Source organism: Python bivittatus, unplaced genomic scaffold, assembly GCF_059951505.1.
Source record: "Python bivittatus isolate LINGU-HERP-01145 unplaced genomic scaffold, Pbiv_v1 ctg000610_np1212, whole genome shotgun sequence".
NCBI lineage: Eukaryota > Metazoa > Chordata > Lepidosauria > Squamata > Pythonidae > Python > Python bivittatus.
Genome location: NW_028277088.1, coordinates 59,670,855 through 59,694,470, shown reverse-complemented (window position 1 = coordinate 59,694,470; position 23,616 = coordinate 59,670,855). Strand labels below are relative to the sequence as shown.

Sequence of the window (23,616 nt, the reverse complement as noted above, 5' to 3'; positions counted from 1 at the left end):
GACTGCTACTAATTATAGTTATAATTTACATTCAGTAGCAGGAGCAGGCTGTGGGGGAAAAAATGAATAAGAGGCTAGGTGCAAGAGAACAAGCACTAGAATTTCAGTTCAGTTCGGTATTTCAACATTACTTTTTTCCCAATGGAATCCAAATAAATCTAACAGTAATAATAACATTCCCAAACACAGTGATACAATAAAACAAACAATACAGTTGAATAAATGTTTCCTTCAGTGTCTAAAAAGAAAAGCAATTCAGCTTGTCAACAGTGCCTCTGAAGTGAGACTGAGATCAAGAACTCTTTGTTTCAAACCTCTGTCAACAGAATATTTACAGTCAAATCAATAATTTCTATGATCAGTAGTCTATTTTGCATTTGCTGTAGGAAAAAATATTTACATGGGGAAGTATGTGTTACATGTAGCCAAGAATAGTTTAACAGTTTGTATTTTTGGTAAAGACTAATTTATTATAATTTGAGGCAATTCTGTTCTATTTACTTCAACTAGGAACTTAACCAAGCATTCCTCACGTGTTTAACTGAGTCCACAAGATCTTTATTTTTAGAAAGTTACAAAAGCAAATCTCTCTCATTCACATGTAATGTTCTGTGATTACTTGAAGCAATTTTTGATAAGCTACTAATTTGGATTTTTTTTTTCTGTATGGTCTGATACTTATGTCCAAAATAATTTTTTGAGCTAATGCATTTTTTTCCCAATACACTTTCAGGTCATTTTACAGCAATGATTTGGAAGAACACAAAAAAGATGGGAGTTGGAAAGGCAGCTGCAAGTGACGGCTCCACATTTGTGGTGGCTAGATATGAACCTGCTGGCAACATTGTAAACCCTGGCCAATATGAACAAAATGTTTTTCCACCAAAAGAATAATCTTTGTGGAAAGAGGACTATTTTTAACAGATTATGAAAAAGAAAACTGGGAGTTCATATGATTACATTGGATAAACCACTTACATAAAACAAAGTTGAATGGTACTTTATTCCTTTACTGATCATTTCAAGAGATGTTTAATGGAGAAGCAGTTTTGCCTACCAAAATTCACTTTTGTATGGAACCATCACTGAAGTATATAGGAAATGAGAAGCCAAAATATGGAACATACAAAATCAAGAAATGTAAGAACATAATGATTTATATCATTTCTTATTTGTACAGAATCACTTCTCTAAAATATATTTGCAAACTTTAATTTCAAAATGCTATAATTTTAATATTGTTATTTCAATACATTAGATTTTCAGGGATTTTAAAAAAAAAGGCTGATTTTAATTGCTTGTACATGCCATTCATCACCATAGGGATTGCAGCAGTTTTAAATATGCTAGACTGAATGCACACAGAAAATAATATATGTGTTCTAACATAAATTGCATGTGAAGTGCTTCTACCACGTGTTTGAGGATGTGATAAGCATGGACAACCTTAGCAGGGTTGTAGGCATTCTGAAAAAACAGCCGTCTCCACAGAGCACAAATCAAATCAAATCAAATCAAATTTTTATTATGGTCAAAGACCAGCATAAGAAGGGTGGGGTACAGTCAATTAAAAAGCATAGAAAATACATCAGAGTAAAAAAAGCTAAAAGATATGAAACAGATAGTATATAACTAAAAGGAATCTAAAAAGGGTAGGAGCATTAGATGGGTGTAGGAGGGCATAAAGGTTAGTATGTGGCAGACTATATCAAATTATAGAGCACTCTAGTATGAAGAACTAGATACTCATTAAGACTAGTTTATGGCCCAGGTCATCATCTGATGAATTGTAATCGCTGCTGTGCAGAACCTGGCAACATTATATGTTGTAGCAGGGTTGGTATCTGGAAGCAGCAGGGAGGTGTAGAATTGTCCTGTGCGACCTGGGTTTTTATTCAATAATAGTAAGATGAGGCTAGTATGAATATCTCTATAATACAGGCACTGGAGAAGCATATGCTCTGTTGTTTCTGTGTGTCCTGAGTCACAGGGACATTGTCTCTCCAGGTAAGGGATCTTCCTGTATCGGCCTTCAAGCACAGCTGAGGGGAGGGCATGACATAGTACCAGAGTAAAGGCCCTCTGGTGTTTAGGTACATTGAGTTTAGTTAAGTATGTCATCAGGGAGGCAGAGTACCTGTTGGATTCACTGGCAATAAAGGTTGGGGACCTGGCTAGATCCAATTGGCGCACTATGTTTGCTACATGCTGTTTAATGAGTGCTTTGGCCTGATCATATCCCATGCTGAGTAGAAGACCTGGAGAGGAGCCCAGGGATGAGAATTTAGTTACTACTGCCTGTTTCTATGTGAACTGAATATCATCCCTCATAGTTATTGGGACAAGGCCAAGGGAAAAAACGGATAGTCTGAGCCAACAGTTGAGTATGTGTCACGCTCTAGCCTCCACTTTCATGAAGCCTCTCAGGGTGGCATTAGAGACACATTTTGCAACTTCAAGGGCTGATCTTAGAAATTTGGTTGTACAAGTTCTAATGGTGGAAAATTGGAGAAGGGGCCCAGCTGGGCACCATAAAAGAAGTGCTATTGGCTTGGTTCAAATAATTTGAGTGCTGCAGGAATATAGTGGTCACCTCTTGTCTTGAGGAATTAAGGATGGTAGATGAGCTCCTCTGTGCATTTTCAGCAACATAGTCCCCATGGACTTTTCTACTACTAGCAGAATGAAAGACTACTCCGAGGTATTTGAAACAGGAGACCTGCTCAATCTTGTGGCCATCTATGCTCCAAAAAGCTCTTGGGCTTTTTGGCAAATGTCCTGATTTTAATTTTCTGATAACTGAGTTCTAACTGATCTTGCTTGCAGTACTGTGTTAGTGTTCTCTCACAGAGCACAAAGCCTATGTACCCATGAGAGTCTCATGTGACTCCTTATGACCTTAAGGGTTTGGTATTGTACAAAATGCAAGTACAGAATAAACAAATAGTTTTATTCCTTGGCCTGGAACTATACTAAAACTTACAGGATTAGCATTCAGTAAGCATCTCATCCTCCTTACCCTGCAAAGACCCTGTGTCAGTGAACTGTATGGAGACTGAGGGGCTCCTACTAGGGACAGCTGACATGACTGGGGAATTGGCTTCTACAGTTTTGCAGAGGTGAAAGTCTGCAACATCTGAATGACACAGTTGTGGGGGAAGTGCTCCATTGCCACAACAGTGCAGTCCAAAGAATTGTGCAGGATGGGAAGGGGAAACATGGTGACATTTCAATTTAATATCCTCTTGTAATAATTTGTTAAGGAATGCCTGTTGTTGTTTTTGTGCCTTCGAGTCAATCTTGACTCCTGGAGACTACCTGGACAAGTCCCTGCAGTTTGCTTGGCAAATTTTTTTTTCCAGAAGTGGTTTGCCATTGCCTGCTTCCTAGGGTTGAGAGAGAGTGACTAGCCCAAGCTTTGTGCTTAAGGTGGGACTAGAACTCATGGTCTCCTGGTTTCCAGCCTGGTGCCTTAAACCACTACACCAAACAGGCTCTAATTTCTGTGTTTAGTCTTACAATTATGAGATTGTTGTGATCTGTGTATGTTGAAACTACCACCTCCATGTAATTAAGATTGATCAACAATGAATTAGTAATCCAACACATGACTATCCTAAAATAAGTTTTATGAGCTGAAGAATAGTATGATATTCTTACTATCATACTCTGCAGAGTCCAAGAGAGAAAATGTCATATAATCTAAAAAAAAAAAAAAATGAGGGAAGTTTGTCTTGACTTGATGAAATTGACTTCTCCAGGAGAGGGAATAAAACTCCATTCATGTGTACTGAGATATCTCCCTATGCAATTTCATGAAGAGATTGAAAAAAATAATAAAATGTTTTATTGTCATTTGGCACATAAACTGAGGCAACTGTTACCTTTCTAAATTCAGTCTGAAAATGTAATATTATAAATCTTCCTTTTGCATCTTTAATTTGTTTTTTTTAAGGACCATGGTAATTTTTTTACATATATGCCTACCCCATTTGTTTTCTGTCTGTCTAAGGCCACACATTTTTGATCAAGGTATTTGCATTCCAGCAGATTCACTACATTTTTATATGAGTCTCTTGTAAACTTATGTGTTTTCTCTTTTTTCAAATTATATCTTTTTCCTTTTAAATGGACTATTCAAACAATTAATATTAGTAGAGAATATGTTGAGTTTATCAATGATACAATTCTGAATTTATCTGTTATTTATAAGGACTATGTTTAAATTATAAAATTAAACGTTCAGAATAAATGAATCAAAATAAGAGAAATTATTTAACTGTATTCAAACTGAATAATTCATACTTGTCACATATACTTTTCTTTTTGTTACTTGGTATTGAAATCTATATTTTATAATGCAACTTCTCCTGGACAGAAATCTTACCCCCATGCTTTAAACTGAATTGTTTATTAGTCCTTGGATTTGAAAGTCAACTGCTTCAGGTTTTTGTGTTGAGTTTAATTCTGTGTTATTCTTGTCTGTTTACAAATGCTACTATCTCATTTGGAGTTGAGTTACAATAGCCACCTCTTTTTTGTGTTGAATTAATTTTAGCAACTGTTAAGTACAGTTACGTGTGCTTAAGTCCCCTGTCTTCTCATACACCCAGCATCAATAAATAGGGCCAGAATCCCAGTATTAATTATGGATTATACATGTTGTGGAAACAATATATGTATGTATATATTTATATATATGTATATTGTATTATATTTTATTTACAAAGATCTCATGTAAAAAACTTGCAAGATTTGGCCAGATCATAAATTTCTGTAATGATGATTATTGCTTTGAAGGTCAATAGGCACCATCTAGTAGTGCCCTATACGCTAAAAATAACGCCTTTGGCTTTATAATCCAAAGTGATGGAAAGCACTAGTAAGGATATTGTGCAAAAATTAATCATTATGACAATCAATCAATCAATCAATCAAGCTTTTTACAACCCTTAGGCCAGACACAGTCAAAACATCTAACAATATCAACAATACATTCCTCCACATGTACATATCTATATAACAGAAAAACAGTAAATATAATAGGGTCTAAAATAGTTAAGAATAAAAATACTAAAATAGATCAAAATAAAATACTATTGTAAAAAATTCCAAACCTAGATAATGGTGTGGCATATTGTACAGATGGTAGCATACAACTGGGCAACTCAGGCAGATATTTTTGAATCCTTGTCCAAAAAAAGCAACATTAAATAAAAATCACATTTCCTACTTGGAAATTTCTTCAAGATCAGATATAAAAAGGTCTGTCTAGAGTCCTTATATAGGGAGCAATAAAGTAGCATATGGCTTAGAGTTTCTACTGAGTCATCACCACATGGACACAACCAAAGGTGCATAGGAGTGCCCATAAAACATCCAAAAAGAAGTGCTGAAGGCAAAGCATCCATCCTGACTAAGGTGAAGCCCTTACAGAATTTCAAAATTGTAATGGATGATAAACAGGAGGCTGCAGCGAACCCTTTTGGGAGAAAATGAGAAATATTGGGACATAGCACCTTATTTAAATTTGTTTGGAGATCTATATCCCAAATTTGTTGTTTAAGGGCGGTTCTAGCATTATCAAAACCTAATGAGCACAGACTTTCCATAGAGAAGCCAACAACTGAATTTTATCTAGGGCTTTTTTAAGCCATGATGCTTTAAAGCAATTTCTAAATACTAATGGGGCTAAACCTATAGGAAGTAAAATGAACTTTAAATAGAAGGTAAGAAGACGAAACCATGCCCTAGCATCCAAAGAAATTATACCTGTTTCTACACGTAGGATGGCATTTTGACATTTTTTGGAACCATTAATATGGCTCTAATAAACTTATTTTGAATGGTTTCAATAATACAAAGGAGCAAATTTGAGAGCCATAGAGAAGCTGAGGCTTGAAAGACTTTGCAAGCTGCAGGAATATAATGGGCTCCTTTTGAATGGTAAAATTTTATAATAGCTGAAGAGGTAAGCTGAGCAACACTTGCCTGGTAGAAAAAATGAGCATTCCAGGATAAGGGAGCATGGAACTGTGCTCCGAGGTATTTATAGATGCGCGCCTGTTCAATTTGAATCCCATTTATTTGCCATTTGTGAATTTTATGACAGCATCAGGCGAAAACTAGCACTTTGGTTTTCTGATAATTTATTGATAGTTTATGTTCTGTGCAAAATAAAGCTAGAGCTCTAAGTACTTTTCTCATTCTGACCTGTGAAGTAGACATAATTAGCTACATCATTGGCATGCAGTACTGCTGGGATCGCAGAATCAGCCAAAATGGGTGGATGATAGGCTGGAACAGCAAGCTCTTGAATTGGATTTAGATATAAATTGAAAAGTAATGGAGCTAATATGCAACTGTGTCTTACCTCTCTATAAGTTGGGACTGCTTTAGATAAATGTCTCCAAGGGGTATATCTAATTTTCAGGGAGGTGTTTGTGTTCCTGAATAAGCACAAGCAGCCTTTTATCAATAGTGGAATGTCTCAGATTATCACACTGTCTCTCACTTGGTATTAGATTGAAAGCTGACTTAAAATCAACAAAGTTTACAAAAAGGGAACTGCGAGGGGGCACAGAATATTTTTCTGCCAAATGGTGGAGAACCAAACAATGATCTAATGTTGGTCGTTCCTCTCTAAATCTGGCTTGTTCTTCAGCAATAATATTTTCACTTTGTACCCAGCACTAATTTTAGATTAATCTGGCATAAAGATTGTTACTGATTGTTACTGATGCCATATCATTTCTTTCTTTTTCCCAAGTTGTTTAAATTCACTGAGACTCTTTTGCTTGCCCCTTTTGCCTCCACAATCATCATACCATGAATAGTTATGAATATATTTAAAATAGTCTAGTAAGACCAGTAAAAATCCAATTAAAATCTACAGTAAACTAATATACTTATTTTAACTATAAATTAAAAAAAATATTAAATTGAAAAGGGCAGGAGCATGGAGAGATGCATGTCAGTACATTTGTAGTGGAGAAGAGAACATTATTAATGCTGGAAAAATGCACATGAATCTGCCATAAAATGGATGGCTTTTTCTTTTCCTCAAGCATTCTGTCACTGCTGTCTTTCTTTCCTGCACTGCTGTTTTTAACTCTCAAAAACCTTAGTAATGCAAATCGTACAGGTGTGGGAAATCAATACTTCTATTCCGCAGAATACAGTATAATAAAATAATGCAGCCATCCTACTTGTTAAGGCTAGTATTTACGATTGTCCAGTAGATGGCAGTAGTGCTCTTCGGTTTGGTGCTGGGTTTGCTACTTTTTTTTTAGCAAGATAATAGAATAAATATCTTTTGTATTGAGATGCCAAATGCTTTCTGTTTTTATGAAGAAACGTTTTTAAAATTAAGCCATTCTATCAGCTATAACATAAAAGAGGAATTCTTTTTGTAGTTCCTTGTGGACTAAGAGGTATCACGCTAGTATCTAGCATAGGGTTTCTCAACTTTGGCAACTTTGGCAAGACATGGGGAATTCTGGGAGTTGAAGTCCACACGTCTTAAAGTTGCCATGGTTGAGAAACCCTGATCTAGCACATTTATTTCATGGTCACCTCTAACTGAAGACAAAGCCCAAGCCAATTTAGGGATTGCTGAACTAGTACTATTACTTCAATTTCTTGGGGCTATTCTGTGTTCATGAGGGGCTTGAGTCTATGCTTTTCAAAAATAAGAATCCAGTGGACTCATTTCCAAATAAACACACATAGGATGGTGCCCTTAACAAGTTTCTTGATGTGAAAATATTTTACAGGGAACTTTGGCAGATTGGGAGGAAATCATTCCGTATTGCTATCCTGTCTAGGAGAATGTGGCTGTGTAGAAGGAGAAAAAGATATGTTTTTCAGAAGTTAAAATATTCCTAAGAAAAGTTAGAAACTAGCAGAAGTCTGAAAACAAAACTGTCATCTTTTTATTCACTATACTGAAACCACTAAAATTGCTTCCCTTAAAACATGGGACATAGTTTGAGATAATCACTGTAATCTTTTTGAATAAGAAACCAAAATTTTTGGCTTAGTTATGAGAGAATCGATGGTTGCATTTTCTATCTTCTTAATTTTATCATTGCAAATTGTTATGTAAATGTTGCTGTAACTGTAATTTTTAATTATATTGGGATTTTAAAATCTATTACAAGAATCAATACTGAAGAAAAAGAAAGCAGTACTACATCAGGATCACACACATATTCTGTTTTTTAAATTTCCTTATTTCCTTACCTCAGTACATTTATGTGTCAAATGTTTCCATTATATATCAAATATGTCAATATTGCTACTGTTTCTTTTTTTAAATTTATTTATTTGGTTTGTATAGCCACCCATCTCACTTAAGTGACTCTGGGTGACTCTCAATTGTGTTTCTATACAATTCTTAGAGGAAATTATTGTTCACGGGTCACAATGTAATTAGATAAGTGGTTGGAAGAGTGTGTAATAGTTACTGAAGAAGCTACAGATAAATTGACAGTGATATTATATAATGCCCCACGCTGGACAACTTCATTTTCCAATTAATACACTTCTGTAGCCTGAGTCTATATATATATTTATTTCAAAGGAAGTCTTGCTAAGGCCCATACAGCTCTTTCCTTAATAAATAAGCAGAAGTTAACATGTATTTTAGAAATTCAGCTGGAAATCCTTTTCCAGAAAGGATTTGTCCTTATGAAACAACTCCACCTACTCATCTTTTGCCTGCCAACAAGCTGTGAAAACTACAAAGATCCCCCTCCCCAACGAAGTCATTATGTTCCCAGTTTCAGCATAAGAGAGTATCTTAAAAATCCTAACAAGAGCACCAGAAGAATATTGAGATGGTGTTGGGGCCAAAACTCAATTTTATATATGAGAATGATAGCCCAATCCACTATTTAATCATAAATCATTCTGATTTTCACTACACAAAAATGGGATGCTTGAAGATAACAACTGTCTGAATTTCAATACAAATTGATGAAGTATAGCTGATATATATTTATGGATATGAGTGGATGAAGAGGGTGAGAGGCAATTAAAGATTGCTCAGATTATTTTAGGAAATGGCAAGTATTTCACGTATTATGAAGATTATAGAAATTCTTACTATTCCTTTGCTTAGTCAGTCTTTCTGTGATGTCAACTGTATTCTTATTCTACTTGCACTTTGCTACAGTTATTTTTTTTAAATGAAATATTTCATATAAACATTTCATTTTTTTTTCCTGTAGAATGGGAATGCCATATTATAGATAATTTTATGGGCTTGTGACAGAATGCATCACTGGAACACTGTCTGCCATATTCTCTAGTGATCACCCAGATATGCACTCTGTTCTAGGAAAGAAAGAAAAGTTTTTATACTTTCAGACAGCAGTTCTCCTGAGTTGGGAACAGGAAGTTAATAGGGGCTAAGCTGGCTGGCAGGAGTAGGCTAAGGGGAGAAGATGGCTGGCAAACCATGTTGGATTAGGCAACTTGGACCCCCTGGTGGTTTGATTCTTCCAAAGTGGAAGCGAGACTGTTGAACTCTTAGACAATATCCTACCAGCCTGAGAAATTGGCCAGCTGTGCTTAATCAAAATTGGGGGGGGGGAGATTTCAGACAAAGCTGTACACACAGACAACCACAGCCTTAATTTAAACATCTGTAAAATAGGGAAGGGTTAACCTAAAAATCTGGTACAAGTAGCATTCCTATTCTTCTACAACTGAAGAAGGAAGAGAAGAGGGAAAATGCTTGTTTAACTCCTTAACTGAATACTGTAGAATTACTTACATACTTGAAAATGAAAGTAGAAACTTGCAACTATCTCTGTTATGAAGAAAAAGGAAAAATTCACAAGTGTCTGATAATTTCCCAAGGATCCCTTTGTGACAAGGATCTTCTGCAACTCTAAATAAACCTCAGCATTTTTATTGTGATCAGTAAGGCAGCACAATACTTTGGATGTGAAGGCAAAAAAGTGCTTCTGAGTATCCAAGAGGTGTACATGTTGCACCTACATGTAACTCTTTAAACCAAACTCATCTTGTCCCAGGATCGCACTGCAGCTATACAGAACAGCCATACAATATTGGGGGGAAACACAGCTGTTTTAAGGAATTGCCAACAGGTGTCACATAAGTGCACTGTGTGCTCCAAAGCACATTTTTGCCTTTAAATTTGAAGCACTGCACAGCCCTATGTCTATGCTTCCTTTATGTCTATGCTTCCTTTATGCTAAGCCTGGGATATAGTAGCTTTTGAGCTGTGACTACAATAGTCAACAGTTGAATTTCAAGAAAACTATTCAAGTCCTTGGCAATAAACAAACACCTAATTCGGTAATTTACTCAATCTACTTTAGAAAGTTAAACTTGCCTTAATACCACAGTCAAGAAATGTGCTCACAAATTCTGATAATATTCCTGCTTTCTCTAATATATCTGCTCCAGATGCTCTTAGTCAGCACTTCTAACCAAAGAAAGTGCAGAGAGTTAGATTTACAGGCTACTTTAACCCCTGCCTCTAATCAAGTCAGCCCAGTTTATACTAATTAGTGAAAGTTTGTTTTAATTTGATTTAATATAACCTGTTTTTTTCAATGCCACCCCAAAACAAACTGCATACTTTCTCAAATGAAAGGAAAGCATTTGTTTCATGTTTCAAGCCATATACATGATGTTTCATATGTGGAATAGCCTAGTCTGGAGTGAAAGGACAGCTCAAGAGAATACAACAATGCAAGTAAGATTATTAATAAATTATCAGAAAACCAAATTTCTGGTTCTGGCAAATCAGTGGAACTTCAATTAAGCAGGTGTGTACCTATAAATTCCTTGGAATGCACAACTTTCCTACCAGACTAGTGTTGCTCAGTGTAACTCCACAGCTATTCTGAGATTTTTTCATTCAAAGGGAGCTCATTATATCCCTGCAGCCTGTAAGGTGTTCTTGATCAAGGCTCTCCCTCAGCTTCTCTACAGTATGTAGATCTACACTCTTACCAAATTCAATATTCTTGAAGTTGTTCAAACTAAGTTTATTAGAGCCATTCTTGCAGTCCCAAAATGTATTAAGAATACTGTTTTACTTTTGGAGATGGGTTTAGTTTCTGTGAAGGCTAGAACTTGGTTTTTACTTGTCAACTTTTGGTCAAAATTAATTTTCTTCCCTAATGGCTGGTCCCTTTGGTACTTAGGGACCACTTTAAATCAATGTGGCTTGAGAAAGCTACTGATAAAATCAATTTATTGGGTTTTTCAATAGAGAGTCTCTGCTCCTTAAGCTTTGAACATGCCAGATACACTCTCAAGCAACAGATCTGGGAGACAGACCTTCAATCTAATATAAGCCTAGTGCCTAGTCCTATAATTTGGGAGTTTCTTGCAAAAGGGTTTGATTTATCATCTGTTACAATATCAGAATTTTGTAGGGCTTTTAGTTTAGCCAGGCTAGATGCACTGCTCTCATCAGTTGTTTTTGGACGCTATAACAATACTCCAGTGCACTATGTGGCACTGGCTTTGAGCCATATGCTCCTCTGTTCTTCCCTTTACAGGACTCTAGGATGATTCTCATCCACCCCATCCTGAAGACGTTTCTGGGCAGAGAGCACAACTTCTATTTGTTGCTCCTCCTATCTGATAAGAACTCAAGCATATCCTCCCAGGTTGCCCAGTTTTGTGCCTCTATATGTGCCATTCGTCTTGCTTACAGTCGAAGATTCTGGTTCATTTACTTACTTGTATTTTATGTTATTTTATTCTATTCTATTATTATTGTACTTTTATCTATGTACTTTTATATTCTGTATTTCATTCTTATTTCTTGTTATATATTTTATATTTATATATACATCAACTGATATATATGTATATTTCTTTTTACTTACTTTTTAGGATTTATATCGTTCTTTTCTGGCGTTATGGCTGTAATAAAGTTATTTGATTTGAGTGACCTGTGCATATCTCCTTGGAGCAGACTCTGTCTTCCCACAAGAAGGATGAGATGGCTTCTGTTAATTAATGAGTCCCATTTGGCCCCAAACAATGCCTTCTTTTCTTGGCTCTTTAGGCAGTTAACAGCCTTGTCCTTGTAGAGATGATGTTTCTAAATGCCTTTCTTAAATTGTCTTCCAAGCCTCAGGAAGAAACACTTCAGAGATTGACAGTGTTGAATACTCTTATTTATTCTTATTCAGCAGAGTCAAACTGGAAGAACAGTGGGATGGGCCTGATGGGTTCAGCAATGGGCATTATTCCAAACAGCATGTATTATGAAAAGAACAATATCTGCAGAAATTCATGAACTGAGAATAATATCACAGAGGATTGTTTAAGAACAGAAATAGAATTTTCCCCTGCCCAGGAATTTAAGTTTGTTTTATTCTCAGTTAATCCTATGTCTTCTGCAAATGGCAGGAAAGGTGCCTGGGGGGAAGGGTACCTTTGTTTTTAACTATGATTTATGGATTGTTGTGAGTCTCCTGGAGTCATTGTATGAGATAGGCAGCCATATAAGTCCTGTCAATCAATCAATCAATCAATCAATCAATCTATTAATAATTGCAATTTGATAAATTATGCCCCCTCCTTCAGATCAACAGCTGAAGAATGAACCCAAAAGAGTTTCCTCTAAAGGCAATGTGGCATATTTTCATAACATGCCTGAGGAACTGAATAGGAAAGCAAAATAGATTGGCTAACTACACAGGCCTCCGTTATCACACCTCTGTCCTTTCAATAGACTGTGAAATTAGTTCTTTGAATATTACCTGGCTTAAATCTTGTTCTTGTTATGTTGTTGGGTGGGCATCCAAGGCAAGGGACAGTAGGTTTGGGGATTATAAAAAATCATTTGGCGTCTTTTTCTTCAGGAGCCTTGATGCTCTGCAAAATTTGATTTAGTTGATTATGCTATTAATACCTTGGATGTTATCATAGTAAAAGAACAAAGGAGACCAAAACATGGGCTGGCTTTGTTAGCTTCCACCACCTTTCTGGCTCCTATTAAGTAGCTTCCTCTGTGCAATCAAATCACTCTGGCAAGTTTGAGTTTCTAAAGTCTCAATTAAGAACAATATATTGTTAAACTGGAATCTCAGTTCCCTACGGCTTATCTAATTTTAATGGGGGATTTCAATGCTAGAACAGTGTCTGATTACAATACTTTGTTTTCTTCTCATCTATAAACTTGAGACTTATATCAATCATGATAGCTGTTCTAATGACTCCAAATTTAATTTTCCTGGTATTTGTTTAACCCAGAGGGTGACTCATCTTGTTCTTATGTTGAATGGGTAAGGGTTATGACATTAATATTTTGAACCAACTAGTGAGCTTACATTTATTTCTGGTTGTGACTGTAGCACCTTCGACTGCTCTGATATTCTCCCCTTTATAGAGAATTTTTATGTAAATTATTGAGCTCAAACTGACCAGTTAACTCTTATGCTTGAATCAATATGCTCCAAATATCTGACTATTTTTCTCTGTAATACTTTATAGGCACAAGTGATTGCAATGGTCACAGAGCTTAAATTGTATTCAATTCCCCTCAAACCTTGAAGCTTAAAAGTATAGTGATTGATATGTGTGATATCTCAAAAGCCGTGGGTAGCTTTTCTTCTTGGTGACTACTGTATATGATAATCTGAATGCAAAGAAATCTGCTTTCTATAAGAGGAACTCCTCCCATATCTGGTTCAGTAAGAAGTGTTTCTGAGGTAAAAAAAGGTACAAAGATTGATGTACATCCATTATAAGGATGCAAAATTTCCTCACAGCATCCAGAGAATTATCAGCCCAAAATATACTACAAGTCTTTATCAGATAAGAAAAAGCAGCTTGATCTGCAAAGGCAATGGAGATTTTTGATTTCCAAAAGCTCCTTGATTAATAATACTAAAGTGCTCAAAGAAAATGTGTCAGAAGCCTTGGATAATTTGTGTGATTCAACATATTGTATTATACATTCCAGTGTCTTTGAAATGTTTAATGCTCCTATAAATAACTGTTACCATCAAAATCTTTATTATTAATCCTGGGATCCTACAGCTCAATCTGACATAGGTCTTTGATTTCTCTTTTGAAACCTGGGAAAGCTGCAATGCACACAGAATGCAGAGTGTCTTTGTATACATGGGTGTAGATAATAATGTTCAATATAATGTGCGAATGCCCTGGCCATTTCCTTTCTTCAGAAAATCAGTGGGATTGTAATCCTGCAGGTCAGATTTGGCTTGTGGAGCCATGGTCTGAGTTGGCTGGGTGATGAACTGCTGGCAAAGGATAGGCAACTCCTTCAAAGGACTGAAAACATCCTGTTTGGCCAAAGCATGTGAGATTAGGGGGAAGCCTTTACATCAGGGGTTCCAAATTTTTTTTGCCATCACACCTCCCTTTAGTGTAATCTTAATGTACAAAATGTACAGATGTAAAATGCAAACACCAAAATGAACACAAATAAATAATGAAAACAATACAAATAAACTTTGGGAAAAGTGGATTTATTGTAACAATGTAACTAAAAGGTTTTTCACACCTCCCCAAGGGAGGTACACCCCAAAGTTTGGGAAACCCACTTTAAATGGAGTCCTGTGTGGGTTGGAGATGAAAAGGGACCTTATATAGCAATTTGCATACATTGAAGAAGGAAAAGGGAGTGTTACTGTAATGGGACTAGTGAATCACTCAATGAAAAATCCGAAATATTCTTTTCATGAAGGTAATGGCTTTCATGGTCTATACAATAGTAGCCAGAGAATGGGAAAGTGGGAACAGGAACCTGAACTACAGGGAGACAAATATGATTTCATAGGTATATCGGACACCTAGTGGGATGATTCCTCAGACTGGAATATAACAACGGTTCAAAAAGAAAAGAAGCAAGATAAAGGATAAAGGAGAACCAAAAGGATAAAGAAGTTGGACTGTATGTTAAAAGTATCCGCTCCTACTCAGAAATCCAGGTGAATGAACTTGACAGTGCAGTAGAGAACAACTGTGAGTAGAAGAATAATTAAAAGCAGTACTATTATTCATGCGTACAATTGCCTCCCTAACCAAGGGGGGAAAGTGGAGGGTCTTTTCCAAAAGCAAACCACAGATCTTTCAAAGAGGTATGAAGGAGAACTGAAATTCTGGTCCTCACTAAGAGAGCCACCCAACAATCCTGTAGAGTAGAAGGCACAAATTAGAGCAGGTTACTGCATTTAAATACCCTTGAGGTGGTTTTCCACTCTAAAGGCACCTGGAACATGGACCAGAACCATGTAGTGCAGCTAGCTCTTAGGTCTACAAGCGCTATTAAGCATTTCTTTTATACAAGCAGGGACAATGAATCCCTGTGGCATTAAAACTTTTTGAGGTCAAACCACTGGCCCAAATCCTTTATGGGGCACAAGTAGGAATTTATGTGAGAAGGATGTGCTGAAAACAGTGCAAACAAAATTTTTGAGATCAATCCTTGCTGCACCCAATGGAATAGCAAACGCCCAGTTAAGTCCCTGGCTTGAGACAGGAATGCCTGCAATCCAGGTAAGGGCTTGGAAGATGATGATAAATCCAATTCTTCCCAGTCGGACTGATCCCTTTAGTTTTAATAAACAATTTTCCTTCTCCCTGGAAACAGGTTGTAGAGCAAAATTATATGGGTTTTCTGTACCATTCCTATTTTTTGTAGGATATATCCAAGCCAAATAACTGCTCATTCAAAGAATAAGGGATATGGAGTTTCATACTGAAGTTGATAGGCTGCCCCAACATGGTAAAACTGGATAAATAAGGGCTTGGGAACCAGCAAGGTATCTACAAAATCTAACTTTCCCCAAGCTGAGAATAGCATTTTTCAAAGCCAGGCATAACATCTTACCATCCGTACTGCTGCAAGGCAGATACTCCAAAACCCCATTAACTATGTGTACCTGCCCATGTGCTGACAAGGAGATTGAAACCATTTTGCATGTATTATTACATTGCAGATTCTACAGGGATGTCAGGTCTGCTTATATTCTGCCTCTAATATGAAAATTTCCAGGAAGATCAGACAATTTCTATGTGAACCATCTTCTAGAAGATTTGAAGCCCTTTATCACTTATGCAGTAGCCAAATTCTGTGTTGCTGCAATGAAAATGAGACATAACTGTTTATAGAAATAATTACTTCTGTTTTATTTATCATTTTAGGTTTAATACATACTAGCTATCTTATTTTTAGATGATTATATATTTTACTTCATAGACCGTAATATTTTAGATTTACACTTGCACAGAAAATTAATGCACCATTATAGTAGTGTATGTCACATTTTATGTGTTATTTTATCTTTGTTATGCTAGAATTTTATCTCATCTATTTGATTTTACCTTGGTGTTTTGTTTTTTATTTTAATTTTTGCTGGTCATTGAATAAACAGTATTTCAAGGAGAACTGATGGAGAATTTTAATTACCCCAACATCTGTTGGGAAATAATCTCAGCCAAGCATAAACCATCTAAGAGGGCACAAGGGAATCAGTTAACTTTTACTTAGAACCAAGCAATAGGAACAGTTAGTTGCGGGAATGGAAGTGGCAAGAATGTTGGTGGAGAGTGACCATGTAATGGTCTTAATTTTAGGGGAAACTAAATGTCAATGTAATCAAATGTATCTGGGGCTTCAAAAAGTGGCTATTAATAAACTCAGAAGAATGAAAAATAAGAGCTCATGGTAGAAGAATGTAATGGGAAAGATGTTCACGGAGAATGGAAATTGCTGAAAGAGGAAATAATAGAAGTACAGTTGCAAATAATTTCACTGAGGAAAAAAATGGAGGAGAGCAGAAGAAGCCAGATTTCTACCCAAAACACTTAGGGAAAACAAGGGCACATCTAGAATGAGGAAAGAGAGACCAGTCACCAAGGAAGAATATGTATTGTACATGTAACTAGGAATTGTAGAGATCACATTGGGAAAGGAAAAGCTGAAAATGAGCCAAGGGCTAGTGAAAATTTTTTAGAACAACAAAAGAGGCTTCTTTGGATATATTTTAGAATTAAAGAAAAGGACAAATCGTTATATTAGGTGACCAATAAAGATACTAATATGTTAGCAAATAACAAAAGACAGATCCTATTTTGGTTCAGTCTTCTCCAACAAAAATGTTTGTTCCTCCAGGCAATTTTGAAAAGCAGAATAGTAGAGCAGGATTGAAATTTCTGCCTGATAGAGCCATGGGGAATAAATATTATATGAATGTGTTAAATTTCCAAGCCCAAGTAAACTGCATCATCTGATACCATAAGACAGTATTTTGGGCTCGGCATGTCAAAAATTCAGAAAATGCCTAACTTGATTCTGCTGGCATGTCACCCCCCTCCCCAAACAAAAGATAAACCATTCTTTACATATTTATTTATTTTAAAAAAATACAGTCCAATCATGTGTGGTGCTATGTATTATATAAAGAAACGTCAAATAATTACAAAAATGAAATACGAATAAAACAAATTTAGTTTCTTTAGTAACTCAAACAGGGAGAATAGTTGTTGTGGGGTGTTGGTAAATGCTGATGTGTCACCCAAAATGTCATGGCATGTCACCTTTGACACCTGTGTCATAGGTTTGCTAAGCTGCCATAAGAACTTGCCAATGGTATGACTGAAATCTTATGTATTCTCTTTGAGAGATCATGGAGAATAGTGAAGTCCAGATAATTGGTAGGTGGCAAATAATTCTAAAAGGAGACAAAAGGAAGGTTGAAGGGAATTATAGACCAATCAGTCTGACATTAATATATAGGAAAATTCTACTATCAAACCTAAAGCAACTGAACATAAGAACCATGAAAACAACTCAAGGCAGTTATGCTTGAAAAGGGGGATCATGACCCATATATCTTCAAATATACAGTTCAAATGTGCAAATATTTATCAATTCTTCCATTGTAGCTGTTTCTAAATCAGTAAACAAATCAGCAGAGATGGAAATCACTGTTACTGATGAGAATAATATAATTTCAGATGATAAATTGAGAAGAAATTTTTAAAAGGCAGAGATTTGTTGAGCTTCTTTTTCTTTTTCCCTATATGGATTTCTCAAGAACAAACCTTGCTAGACTTGTTTTATTCTGTCTTTTAATCTGGTAATTTCACCCATGGATGTAGGAATGGTGCAGATATAATATATCCTGATTTCATTTGTAAAAGCATTTGATCAGGTATTAACAATCTAGTAATGTATGGTCTGAATTGATAAGATACCAAGCTGGATCAAAAATATACTTAAAGAGGGCTTATCAATGATTCCTTAGCAAACTAAAGTATTGAATAGGGTGCTTGGTCCTGAACTCTTCAACATTTTTATGACTTGGATGAAAAGGTGGAAGGTGGATTCTGTCAGATTCAGCTGGCACGGCACGGCACGACGAAGGCACCACTCAGCTTTGCCTAGTCAATTTCACCGCCCAGGCACTAGCAGAGAAAAAGGGGAAGTGAAACTGTGAACTGATTACTGGCAGATAGTGGCGCTTAACTCAAACCGCAAGCAGATACTTTGTATCAGCGCCAGCTTCCCTGGAGCGCTGTAGACAAAGGAATGCGCAGAGACTCTGAAGCAAAGCAATCAACGAGCGATTGAGAACTCCCGGATTTGCACGCAACTGGGGAAACCAACAAAGACAACAACAGCACAACCCATAGATGGCAATCAGAAAGACAAAAGCCCCGGACTGAATCTGCCATTTGGGTGAGGGGGGATTACTGCGGGTAATCTGTAACTAAGCAACGGGGAAAAGCACGGGAACGGGGGGAACTATAAAATACCATGTAAGCTATGCCAAGCCAATCCTGGCTTTGTCTATACTTACTTATGTTACACTTGAGTAAACTTCTTTGCTGAACACATGTGTCACGAGAGTTTCCCTGAGATGAACGGGGTAAACCTTACAGATTCAACGTGGCAGATTATGTCAAACTCAATATGATAGCTACTTACTAGAAGACAAAAATGAAATTCAAAATAACATTCACACATGAGAAAAATGATCTCAGAATTACAGAATAAAAGTTAACAGAGATGAATGTCCTCATTTAGGAAAGAGACATTAAACGACATAAGTAAGGAATGGATGATAAGTAGCTTAACAATAATACTTTGTGAAAAATATCTTGAAACAGTAGCTAATTACAAATTAAATGTAAGTCAGTACTGTGGCTTTAAGTTGTTGTAATAGAAGTAGTTTCTGAATCACAGGTAACTCAACTATTCTGCCTTGGTCAGAACCAGTCTTCAGCATGATTTCCAGTTTAGTGCACCAAACTGAAAATTGTTCAGAGAAGGGCAACAAAAGTTATCTTAGGGATATATAAACTATAGCCAAAATAGAATAAGATAAAATATATTATTTACATGTTTAGACAGTACAATAATAGCTAATTAATAAAAAATGGCAGGAGGGTTTAATGAATTGAAATGGATTAGAAAGAGGAAGAAGTCAAGATTACTAATTGAACAATTATTGTCTTTAAATAAATTAAAAGATTGGAATATATTGTGAAAGGGAAGAAAAAGAGAAGAACAGAAAGCTGCATAAACAAGTGTTAAAAGAGCTTTAAATAAATCAGTTGGTCACTTGCAAAAGAGACCCTAATCACTTACAGAGACACTCAGAAAGAGAGTCTGAGTGACAGAGAAGTATCACCTCATAGTCTGTGCAAAAAGCTGCAATTGGGGCAACCAGTTCACTCTGATTAGTGGACTGACCTGTCAGTCCCTGGACCTATACTTCCATGTCTCCCATCCTCACTATGGCATTATGCAAACAAATGTCTCAAAATCTCATTTAACTTTTACACTGTTTTAGATGTGGAGCGCTTTCCTTTCCAGCATGTAGAGGTTCCAAACTACATAGGCTGATTTTCAATCAGAAACAGGACATGTCCTTCCCCTCTTTAATTAATTAAATTAAATTAATTAAAACACATCCTGATTATTTTATTCTGCACCAGGCTCAACTTTCATGCTGTGTCGCAGCACAATTCTAGAGCTGAATGGGTACTAGACCATCAAGTACAGCCCCTGCTTGATGAAGAAAATATCTGTTTCTGCATATTTTACTATCATTTGAGATCTTCTTGCATCAAGCACACTTATTCCCTACCCTGATAAATTTGGTCCCCCTCTAACTTGCATCTTTTGTTCATACATTTTTGTGAAGCATCCAGATACCATGATCTACCCCCAGCGAACATAATAAGTGATAATGAGAGAACTAGAATAGAATTTTGGCTATTTATTCTACAACTAAGGTTCTATTTCATAGCTTTGTGACAAAGCTTGCGGAGTCTAACAATTTATCAACAGGATACTTTATATGGAATGTAGTGGCATTTCAGATTAATAATTTTACCAGAAATGTTACTATTTGGAACTGAATAATCCTGTTTAGCAACCCCAACTATTTATACATTGTGAGGAATTGGAGGAGAGATGTACAAAGGATAAATTTACAGTTTTATATGAAATCCTGTAAAAATTAAGCCTTTCTTGAGTTACTTGTTACCAATTATTTTCTCACAGATAAAATGCTACAGTCTTAGCAGCAAAAACAAGATGTCAAATTCTTAATTATAATTAAACATTATTTTAAAAACTGAGCAGTCAAACAATAAAAGGTGGTTTGCACATTTATTGGTGATTTATTCCATCATTATTGTCTTTGTTTCATCTATTAGTCTTTTCTACTTATATAAAGCCAAGTTTTCCCCCAGTCCCTATGTGGCAGGTATACAAATGGCAGGTACTGATGAAATGTTTACAAAAAAGATTGGCTTGTCAATGAGGCAGAGGATGGATATCGACTCCTTTTCCTGTGTTTGTCAGCCTGTAACCTGTTTAAGAAATGGCCAACAGCAATGAAATTCAATCAAACATCCTATGCAACTCCCCCTTTTCCTGATCATTGGCAGAGGCTTCAATCACAATAAAAGAAAATGAACCACTTATCATATAAATGAGGAGAAGGTAATTAATGGGTTTCAAATTTCAACTGGAGGTGGTTCTTATTAAGAAATAGGCTTGAACCAAGGAGTTGTTATGCATTTGGATCTTATTCAGTGCTTTTCTACAAATCTTTGAATTGCATAGTTGCCCATCCTCTATTTTGTGATAGGAATTGATAGAAATTTTCAGGGCCAAAACCTGACACCAGGAGAGGTTATTTAAAAATGTATATCATAACATGGAGAAGTATATGAACAACCAGTCTTAAAACACAGTTTAAATTCCCTGCAAATACAAACAGTATACTTTGAGGATCCCTTCTGCCAAAGTTGCTTTAGGCTACTAGCTGTATAAATCAGAAACCTCTGTCTTCTCTTTCTGGTTTCACCCCAAATATATATTTCTCTTCAAATTAATGTAAATAGGTAAGATATGTCTAGGACTTACTAGTTATTAAAATCCATTAAAGAAACTTATTTAGTTGTACTTACCAAAAATCTCAAAGATGTTTAATCATGTTTTGTTTTGTTTTGTTTTTGTGCCTTCGAGTCAGTGTTGACTCTTGGCAACTGCCTAGACAAGTCTCTGCAGTTTCCTTGGCAAGATTTCAGAAGTGGTTTGCCCTTGCCTGCTTCCTAGGGCTGAGAGAGAGTGTCTGGCCTGGCTTTGTGCCTAAGGGTGTGCCTAGAATTCACAGTCTCCCAGTTTCTATCCTGATGCCTTAACCACTACACCAAACTGTTTAATCATGTTATTAATCAAATAATAGTAGTCCTGTTACAATACACTGAGCTCCTAGGATTAATAGTAGTTCATTTTTAAAGCTGCAAATCCATTTGTAACAATTCCATGAATTATGGAAGGAAATGATAGAATTCTGGCTTGAGGGAACTTTACATGTTTTATCTCAGTCTTATTCCAGTATTGTGATATCTGCTTTCATGTGGAAGAAGATCTAGACAAGTGTTTTTCAAACTTGCTGAGAAATGTTGGTTGGGAAATTCTGGGGGCTGAAGTCCACACATCTTAAAGTGCCAACTTTGAAAAACACTGATCTAGACTCAACCCAATAGAAGCAAAACAATTGGCCCACAGCAACACCACCAACAACAATAAAATGGAGGAATATGCTGCTTCAGAGGTTTTCAAACATTTTCAGCCCATGGAACCTGTAGGCTTAAGAAAAATATTCCCAGAACTCCTGATCAAGGGGTAAGGCTCTAGAGATAGAAGAATGGCTGTGTTTGAGTAAACTTATTCTTTTGCCCTCATGGAACCCCATCAACGTCTTGTAGAACCCTAGGGTTCCATGCAAGACAATTTGAAAAGCCTTGTCCTATGTGACATCAATGGATCCATAGCCCCTACAGCATCATACTGGTTAAGCTGTGGGTTGTTGCTAGATGTGAGCCAAGGACTTCAAAATCAAGACCAAGATATGTGGCTTACCCAGGTGACATATATACCTGTGCTGTTTCTCCCTTTATGTTCTGTTTTTTTCCCCCAAACTGTTTTCATGGGGAATATTTTGTAGTTACAATACTGCTGTTTTACTAGTTTATGTGCGTGCCAGTCCAGCAACATCTGCTATTAATTAATTAATGCAATTTATAGGCCACCCAATTGCCAACAACTCTGGATGGCTTACAAATAAAAGTATAAAATACTAAGCACAGTTGGGATGGTTTAAAAACAGTATGTAAGACTGGCAGCATGTCAGCGCATAGTTTTTGTCTCACATGGCATTACCCAGAAATTATTTCACCTGCTCTTGGATCTGTTTGCAAAGTTTCCCTGAGTTAAAGAGAAGTGATTTTAGGTTCAAATTCCATAGAGTTATTTTTATTTTCTTTTTAATCATTTTCAGGTATGCAACTGTGAGTAGTAACTTAAACTCTATTTTTAAGCCTGTCCTCCTGTAAAGTTGCACATTAAAAAAAAAATTAAAGAATATACAGTCATAGATCAAAAGAAAAATAGAATTAAAATACAAAATATCCAGATTACAGGCTCCTTTGCAGCTGAAACTAAGCACATCGAGACTATGTTCAGATCCAACAACTTCTGATTTTGATTGTTGCAGTATAGAATTTGGCCATCTTTCTAGACAATTTGTGATCCTGATCATTTAATAAGAAGTGTACTATTGCCTGTTATGACTGGTCTAGATAATTTGTGATTATGAAATTTATTAACTTCGGTCTCCAAAGATGATAAATAGGACATTTCAGAAGCACCTGTGTGACTGTCTCAATTTCAGTGTCTGAACATATGCATAAATGCTTTTCATAGGGGATATTTTTGAATCTCCCATTCAGGGGTGGGAAGAGTATCTAAGTATGTCAATGTAAGTGCCCTCCTATGGGAGGACATAAGTTTAGGGGGAAAAAAATTGTGAATGGTGAAAGGTGAATACAATATGTGAGCTCATTATAACAGAAGTATATGATGTTAAGACTATCCCTTTGAACATCAAGATTAAGGATTCTCTGCTCAACCTCACTCCAGGGTTTATCCAAGCCCAGAAAAGATAGAGATCGGGGGGATGCCCATAATAAACCAAATCATAATTACACACATACTTACTGTATTGGATTTACACAGCTACATGAATGTAGAAAAAAATAAGACTATAAATGCACTGAATC

The 23,616-nt window shown here is 36.2% G+C and overlaps 1 protein-coding gene across 3 annotated transcripts in view; it reads left to right on the top strand.

Annotated features, from left to right (window-relative positions):
• Positions 1–11,961, top strand: part of GLIPR2 (GLI pathogenesis related 2) — a 60,023-nt gene extending 48,062 nt beyond the window's left edge. For all 3 annotated transcript variants that reach the window (XM_088150151.1, XM_088150150.1, XM_088150149.1), the window contains one exon: positions 734–11,961. In XM_088150151.1, the coding sequence (XP_088006277.1) occupies positions 734–894 (161 nt within the window). In that variant the 3' untranslated portion in view covers positions 895–11,961. The remainder of the gene's footprint in view (positions 1–733) is intronic.
• The last annotated feature ends 11,655 nt before the right edge of the window (positions 11,962–23,616 follow it).